Source organism: Oncorhynchus clarkii, chromosome 13 (genome assembly GCF_045791955.1).
Source record: "Oncorhynchus clarkii lewisi isolate Uvic-CL-2024 chromosome 13, UVic_Ocla_1.0, whole genome shotgun sequence".
In the NCBI taxonomy this organism is placed as follows: domain Eukaryota; kingdom Metazoa; phylum Chordata; class Actinopteri; order Salmoniformes; family Salmonidae; genus Oncorhynchus; species Oncorhynchus clarkii.
Genome location: NC_092159.1, coordinates 6,179,277 through 6,189,276, shown reverse-complemented (window position 1 = coordinate 6,189,276; position 10,000 = coordinate 6,179,277). Strand labels below are relative to the sequence as shown.

The 10,000-nt window shown below is 33.7% G+C and overlaps 1 protein-coding gene across 1 annotated transcript in view; it reads left to right on the top strand.

The window, feature by feature from the left end:
* LOC139424207 (adhesion G protein-coupled receptor L1-like) overlaps positions 1-10,000 on the top strand; it is a 96,619-nt gene that overhangs the window by 47,193 nt on the left and 39,426 nt on the right. Inside the window, exons 4-5 of the mRNA XM_071175886.1 lie at positions 9,099-9,228; positions 9,653-9,762. Of these exons, the coding sequence (XP_071031987.1) occupies positions 9,099-9,228; positions 9,653-9,762 (240 nt within the window). The remainder of the gene's footprint in view (positions 1-9,098; positions 9,229-9,652; positions 9,763-10,000) is intronic.

Genomic DNA, 10,000 nt, shown 5'->3' with positions numbered 1-10,000 from the left:
CTAGTCTTTCACTGCTTTACTAGAATGATACATTATAACTAGTCTCACTGCTTTACTAGAATGATACATTATAACTACTCTCACTGCTTTACTAGAATGATACATTATAACTAGTCTCCCTGCTTTACTAGAATGATACATTATAACTAGTCTCACTGCTTTACTAGAATGATACATTATAACTAGTCTCACTGCTTTACTAGAATGATACATTATAACTAGTCTCACTGCTTTACTAGAATAATACATTATAACTAGTCTCACTGCTTTACTAGAATGATACATTATAACTAGTCTCACTGCTTTACTAGAATGATACATTATAACTAGTCTCACTGCTTTACTAGAATGATACATTATAACTAGTCTCACTGCTTTACTAGAATGATACATTATAACTAGTCTCACTGCTTTACTAGAATGACACATTATAACTAGTCTCACTGCTTCACTAGAATGATACATTATAACTAGTCTCACTGCTTTACTAGAATGATACATTATAACTAGTCTCACTGCTTTACTAGAATGATACATTATAACTAGTCTCACTGCTTTACTAGAATGATACATTATAACTAGTCTCCCTGCTTTACTAGAATGATACATTATAACTAGTCTCACTGCTTTACTAGAATGACACATCATAACTAGTCTTCCTGCTTTACTAGAATGATACATTATAACTAGTCTCACTGCTTTACTAGAATGATACATTATAACTAGTCTCACTGCTTTACTAGAATGATACATCATAACTAGTCTTCCTGCTTTACTAGAATGATACATTATAACTAGTCTCACTGCTTTACTAGAATGATACATTATAACTGGTCTCCCTGCTTTACTAGAATGATACATTATAACTAGTCTCACTGCTTTACTAGAATGATACATTAGAACTATTCTCACTGCTTTACTAGAATGATACATTATAACTAGTCTTCCTGCTTTACTAGAATGATACATTATAACTAGTCTCACTGCTTTACTAGAATGATACATTATAACTAGTCTCACTGCTTTACTAGAATGATACATTATAACTAGTCTCACTGCTTTACTAGAATGATACATTATAACTAGTCTTCCTGCTTTACTAGAATGATACATTATAACTAGTCTCACTGCTTTACTAGAATGATACATTATAACTAGTCTCACTGCTTTACTAGAATGATACATTATAACTAGTCTCACTGCTTTACTAGAATGATACATTATAACTAGTCTCCCTGCTTTACTAGAATGATACATTATAACTAGTCTCACTGCTTCACTAGAATGATACATTATAACTAGTCTCACTGCTTTACTAGAATGATACATTATAACTAGTCTCACTGCTTTACTAGAATGATACATTATAACTAGTCTCCCTGCTTTACTAGAATGATACATTATAACTAGTCTCACTGCTTTACTAGAATGATACATTATAACTAGTCTCACTGCTTTACTAGAATGATACATTATAACTAGTCTTTCACTGCTTTACTAGAATGATACATTATAACTAGTCTCACTGCTTTACTAGAATGATACATTATAACTAGTCTCACTGCTTTACTAGAATTATACATTATAACTAGTCTCACTGCTTTACTAGAATGATACATTATAACTAGTCTCACTGCTTTACTAGAATGATACATTATAACTAGTCTCACTGCTTTACTAGAATGATACATTATAACTAGTCTCCCTGCTTTACTAGAATGATACATTATAACTAGTCTCACTGCTTTACTAGAATGATACATTATAACTAGTCTCACTGCTTTACTAGAATGATACATTATAACTAGTCTCACTGCTTTACTAGAATGATACATTATAACTAGTCTCACTGCTTTACTAGAATTATACATTATAACTAGTCTCACTGCTTTACTAGAATGATACATCATAACTAGTCTTGATACATTATAACTAGTCTCACTGCTTTACTAGAATGATACATCATAACTAGTCTTCCTGCTTTACTAGAATGATACATTATAACTAGTCTCACTGCTTTACTAGAATTATACATTATAACTAGTCTCACTGCTTTACTAGAATGATACATCATAACTAGTCTTGATACATTATAACTAGTCTCACTGCTTTACTAGAATGATACATCATAACTAGTCTTCCTGCTTTACTAGAATGATACATTATAACTAGTCTCACTTCTTTACTAGAATGATACATTATAACTAGTCTCACTTCTTTACTAGAATGATACATTATAACTAGCCTCACTGCTTTACTAGAATGATACATTATAACTACTCTCACTGCTTTACTAGAATTATACATTATAACTAGTCTCACTGCTTTACTAGAATGATAAATTATAACTAGTCTCCCTGCTTTACTAGAATGATACATCATAACTAGTCTCCCTGCTTTACCAGAATGATACATCATAACTAGTCTCCCTGCTTTACCAGAATGATACATCATAACTAGTCTCCCTGCTTTACTAGAATGATACATTATAACTAGTCTCCCTGCTTTACTAGAATGATACATCATAACTAGTCTTGATACATTATAACTAGTCTCCCTGCTTTACTAGAATGACACATCATAACTAGTCTTGATACATTATAACTAGTCTCCCTGCTTTACTAGAATGATACATCATAACTAGTCTTGATACATTATAACTAGTCTCACTGCTTTACTAGAATTATACATCATAACTAGTCTTGATACATTATAACTAGTCTCCCTGCTTTACCAGAATGATACATTATAACTAGTCTTGATACATTATAACTAGTCTCCCTGCTTTACCAGAATGACACATTATAACTAGTCTTTCACTGCTGGAATGATACATTATAACTAGTCTCACTGCTTTACTAGAATGATACATCATAACTAGTCTTGATACATTATAACTAGTCTCCCTGCTTTACCAGAATGATACATTATAACTAGTCTCACTGCTTTACTAGAATGATACATCATAACTAGTCTTGATACATTATAACTAGTCTCCCTGCTTTACTAGAATGATACATCATAACTAGTCTTGATACATTATAACTAGTCTCCCTGCTTTACCAGAATGGTACATTATAACTAGTCTCACTGCTTTACTAGAATGATACATCATAACTAGTCTTGATACATTATAACTATTCTCCCTGCTTTACTAGAATGATACATCATAACTAGTCTTGATACATTATAACTAGTCTCCCTGCTTTACTAGAATGATACATTATAACTAGTCTCACTGCTTTACTAGAATGATACATTATAACTAGTCTCCCTGCTTTACCAGAATGACACATTATAACTACTCTCACTGCTTTACTAGAATGATACATTATAACTAGTCTCACTGCTTTACAAGAATGATACATTATAACTAGTCTCCCTGCTTTACCAGAATGACACATTATAACTAGTCTCCCTGCTTTACCAGAATGATACATTATAACTAGTCTCACTGCTTTACAAGAATGATACATTATAACTAGTCTCCCTGCTTTACCAGAATGACACATTATAACTAGTCTCCCTGCTTTACCAGAATGATACATTATAACTAGTCTCACTGCTTTACTAGAATGATACATCATAACTAGTCTTGATACATTATAACTAGTCTCCCTGCTTTACTAGAATGATACATTATAACTAGTCTCACTGCTTTACTAGAATGATACATTATAACTAGTCTCCCTGCTTTACCAGAATGACACATTATAACTAGTCTCCCTGCTTTACTAGAATGATACATTATAACTAGTCTCCCTGCTTTACCAGAATGACACATTATAACTAGTCTCACTGCTTTACTAGAATGATACATTATAACTAGTCTCACTGCTTTACTAGAATGATAAATTATAACTAGTCTCCCTGCTTTACTAGAATAATACATTATAACTAGTCTCACTGCTTTACCAGAATGATACATTATAACTAGTCTTACTGCTTTACTAGAATGATACATTATAACTAGTCTCACTGCTTTACTAGAATGATACATTATAACTAGTCTCCCTGCTTTACCAGAATGACACATTATAACTAGTCTCACTGCTTTACTAGAATGATACATCATAACTAGTCTCCCTGCTTTACCAGAATGATACATCATAACTAGTCTCCCTGCTTTACCAGAATGATACATCATAACTAGTCTCCCTGCTTTACTAGAATGATACATTATAACTAGTCTCCCTGCTTTACTAGAATGATACATCATAACTAGTCTTGATACATTATAACTAGTCTCCCTGCTTTACTAGAATGACACATCATAACTAGTCTTGATACATTATAACTAGTCTCCCTGCTTTACTAGAATGATACATCATAACTAGTCTTGATACATTATAACTAGTCTCACTGCTTTACTAGAATTATACATCATAACTAGTCTTGATACATTATAACTAGTCTCCCTGCTTTACCAGAATGATACATTATAACTAGTCTTGATACATTATAACTAGTCTCCCTGCTTTACCAGAATGACACATTATAACTAGTCTTTCACTGCTGGAATGATACATTATAACTAGTCTCACTGCTTTACTAGAATGATACATCATAACTAGTCTTGATACATTATAACTAGTCTCCCTGCTTTACCAGAATGATACATTATAACTAGTCTCACTGCTTTACTAGAATGATACATCATAACTAGTCTTGATACATTATAACTAGTCTCCCTGCTTTACTAGAATGATACATCATAACTAGTCTTGATACATTATAACTAGTCTCCCTGCTTTACCAGAATGGTACATTATAACTAGTCTCACTGCTTTACTAGAATGATACATCATAACTAGTCTTGATACATTATAACTATTCTCCCTGCTTTACTAGAATGATACATCATAACTAGTCTTGATACATTATAACTAGTCTCCCTGCTTTACTAGAATGATACATTATAACTAGTCTCACTGCTTTACTAGAATGATACATTATAACTAGTCTCCCTGCTTTACCAGAATGACACATTATAACTACTCTCACTGCTTTACTAGAATGATACATTATAACTAGTCTCACTGCTTTACAAGAATGATACATTATAACTAGTCTCCCTGCTTTACCAGAATGACACATTATAACTAGTCTCCCTGCTTTACCAGAATGATACATTATAACTAGTCTCACTGCTTTACAAGAATGATACATTATAACTAGTCTCCCTGCTTTACCAGAATGACACATTATAACTAGTCTCCCTGCTTTACCAGAATGATACATTATAACTAGTCTCACTGCTTTACTAGAATGATACATCATAACTAGTCTTGATACATTATAACTAGTCTCCCTGCTTTACTAGAATGATACATTATAACTAGTCTCACTGCTTTACTAGAATGATACATTATAACTAGTCTCCCTGCTTTACCAGAATGACACATTATAACTAGTCTCCCTGCTTTACTAGAATGATACATTATAACTAGTCTCCCTGCTTTACCAGAATGACACATTATAACTAGTCTCACTGCTTTACTAGAATGATACATTATAACTAGTCTCACTGCTTTACTAGAATGATAAATTATAACTAGTCTCCCTGCTTTACTAGAATAATACATTATAACTAGTCTCACTGCTTTACCAGAATGATACATTATAACTAGTCTCACTGCTTTACTAGAATGATACATTATAACTAGTCTCACTGCTTTACTAGAATGATACATTATAACTAGTCTCCCTGCTTTACCAGAATGACACATTATAACTAGTCTCCCTGCTTTACTAGAATGATACATTATAACTAGTCTCACTGCTTTACTAGAATGATACATTATAACTAGTCTCACTGCTTTACTAGAATGATACATTATAACTAGTCTCACTGCTTTACTAGAATGATACATTATAACTAGTCTCCCTGCTTTACCAGAATGACACATTATAACTAGTCTCCCTGCTTTACTAGAATGATACATTATAACTAGTCTCACTGCTTTACTAGAATGATACATTATAACTAGTCTCCCTGCTTTACCAGAATAACACATTATAACTAGTCTCCCTGCTTTACTAGAATTATACATTATAACTAGTCTCACTGCTTTACTAGAATGATACATTATAACTAGTCTCACTGCTTTACTAGAATGATACATTATAACTAGTCTCCCTGCTTTACTAGAATGATACATTATAACTAGTCTCACTGCTTTACTAGAATGATACATTATAACTAGTCTCCCTGCTTTACCAGAATGACACATTATAACTAGTCTCCCTGCTTTACTAGAATTATACATTATAACTAGTCTCACTGCTTTACTAGAATGATACATTATAACTAGTCTCACTGCTTTACCAGAATGACACATTATAACTAGTCTCCCTGCTTTACTAGAATTATACATTATAACTAGTCTCCCTGCTTTACTAGAATGATACATTATAACTAGTCTCACTGCTTTACTAGAATGATACATTATAACTAGTCTCACTGCTTTACTAGAATGATACATTATAACTAGTCTTGACACATTATAACTAGTCTCCCTGCTTTACTAGAATTATACATTATAACTAGTCTCCCTGCTTTACTAGAATGATACATTATAACTAGTCTCACTGCTTTACTAGAATGATACATTATAACTAGTCTCCCTGCTTTACTAGAATGATACATTATAACTAGTCTCACTGCTTTACTAGAATGATACATTATAACTAGTCTTGACACATTATAACTAGTCTCCCTGCTTTACTAGAATTATACATTATAACTAGTCTCACTGCTTTACTAGAATGATACATTATAACTAGTCTCACTGCTTTACTAGAATGATACATTATAACTAGTCTCCCTGCTTTACTAGAATGATACATTATAACTAGTCTCACTGCTTTACTAGAATGATACATTATAACTAGTCTCCCTGCTTTACCAGAATGACACATTATAACTAGTCTCCCTGCTTTACTAGAATTATACATTATAACTAGTCTCACTGCTTTACTAGAATGATACATTATAACTAGTCTCACTGCTTTACCAGAATGACACATTATAACTAGTCTCCCTGCTTTACTAGAATTATACATTATAACTAGTCTCCCTGCTTTACTAGAATGATACATTATAACTAGTCTCACTGCTTTACTAGAATGATACATTATAACTAGTCTCACTGCTTTACTAGAATGATACATTATAACTAGTCTTGACACATTATAACTAGTCTCCCTGCTTTACTAGAATTATACATTATAACTAGTCTCCCTGCTTTACTAGAATGATACATTATAACTAGTCTCACTGCTTTACTAGAATGATACATTATAACTAGTCTCCCTGCTTTACTAGAATGATACATTATAACTAGTCTCACTGCTTTACTAGAATGATACATTATAACTAGTCTTGACACATTATAACTAGTCTCCCTGCTTTACTAGAATTATACATTATAACTAGTCTCACTGCTTTACTAGAATGATACATTATAACTAGTCTCCCTGCTTTACCAGAATGATACATTATAACTAGTCTTGATACATTATAACTAGTCTCCCTGCTTTACCAGAATGATACATTATAACTAGTCTCACTGCTTTACTAGAATGATACATTATAACTAGTCTTGATACATTATAACTAGTCTTCCTGCTTTACCAGAATGATACATTATAACTAGTCTCACTGCTTTACCAGAATGATACATTATAACTAGTCTTGATACATTATAACTAGTCTCCCTGCTTTACCAGAATGATACATTATAACTAGTCTCCCTGCTTTACTAGAATGATACATTATAACTAGTCTCCCTGCTTTACTAGAATGATACATTATAACTAGTCTCACTGCTTTACTAGAATGATACATTATAACTAGTCTCCCTGCTTTACTAGAATGATACATTATAACTAGTCTCACTGCTTTACTAGAATGATACATTATAACTAGTCTCCCTGCTTTACTAGAATTATACATTATAACTAGTCTCACTGCTTTACTAGAATGATACATCATAACTAGTCTCACTGCTTTACTAGAATGATACATCATAACTAGTCTCACTGCTTTACTAGAATGACACATTATAACTAGTCTCACTGCTTTACTAGAATGATACATTATAACTAGTCTCACTGCTTTACTAGAATGATACATTATAACTAGTCTCACTGCTTTACTAGAATGATACATTATAACTAGTCTCACTGCTTTACTAGAATGATACATTATAACTAGTCTCACTGCTTTACTAGAATGATACATCATAACTAGTCTCACTGCTTTACTAGAATGATACATTATAACTAGTCTCACTGCTTTACTAGAATGATACATTATAACTAGTCTCACTGCTTTACTAGAATGATACATTATAACTAGTCTCACTGCTTTACTAGAATGATACATCATAACTAGTCTCACTGCTTTACTAGAATGATACATGCTCACTGCTTTACTAGAATGATACATTATAACTAGTCTCACTGCTTTACTAGAATGATACATTATAACTAGTCTCACTGCTTTACTAGAATAATACATTATAACTAGTCTTCCTGCTTTACTAGAATGATACATCATAACTAGTCTTGATACATTATAACTAGTCTCACTGCTTTACTAGAATGATACATTATAACTAGTCTCACTGCTTTACTAGAATAATACATTATAACTAGTCTTCCTGCTTTACCAGAATGATACATCATAACTAGTCTTGATACATTATAACTAGTCTCACTGCTTTACTAGAATGATACATTATAACTAGTCTCACTGCTTTACTAGAATGATACATTATAACTAGTCTCACTGCTTTACTAGAATGATACATTATAACTAGTCTCACTGCTTTACTAGAATGATACATTATAACTAGTCTCACTGCTTTACTAGAATGATACATTATAACTAGTCTCACTGCTTTACTAGAATGATACATTATAACTAGTCTCCCTGCTTTACTAGAATGATACATTATAACTAGTCTCACTGCTTTACCAGAATGATACATTTTATATTTGACCCTTTGTTTAACTTTTCCAATACTTTTGAAAATACTTTTAAACAGCTGAATTCATATATTTTTGTCTTCCTGGGAAATGACCGTTTCCAGGAAGTGACGTCATAATGATTGAGACAGCAAACTACGGACGCACGGACGATAAGATCTGTGACGCGGACCAATTTCAGATGGAGAACACACAGTGTTACCTCCCAGACGCACTCAAGATCATGGCCCAGAGGTGTGTATGTGTGTAACAGTGGTTCGGTTCTCAGCACTGTTTTCATTGAAGCCCCAATCAATACTACTACTCTCTCTCCCCCTCTCCCTCCCTCCCTATCTCCCTTCTCCCTCTTTCCCGCTCTCTCTCCCTCCTCTCTCCCTCCTCTCTCCCTCTCTCCCTCTCTCCCTCCTCTCTCCCTCTCTCCCCCCTCCCTCCCTCTCTCCCTCTTGCTCTCTCGCTCTCCCTCCCTCCCTCCCTCTCTCTCTCTCTCTCTCTCTCTCTCTCTCTCTCTCTCTCTCTCTCTCTCTCTCTCTCTCTCCCTCCCAATCTCCTCCCTCCTATCTTCCTCCTCCCTCTCTCCCGCTCTCTCTCCCTCCTCTCTCCTTCGTCCCTCCTACCTCCTCCCCCTCTCTCTCTCCCTCCTACATCTCTGTCTCTCTAGGTGTAACAACAGGACCCAGTGTGTAGTGATAGCAGGAGTAGATGTGTTTCCAGACCCCTGTCCTGGTACATACAAATACCTGGAGATACAGTATGAATGTGTTCCTTACAGTAAGTACACACACACACTCACAAATGCACACACACACACTCACACATAAACACACCATACACACACACACATAAACACACACACACACATTCACACACATAATCACACACACACACACACACTCACACATACACGTACACACAGACACACTGAGCTCTAACTCTGTTTTATTACAGATTTACCAGCGAGGAACAATTGCTGATTTATTATTTGACTGTGTGTGTTTTATTTTTAAAT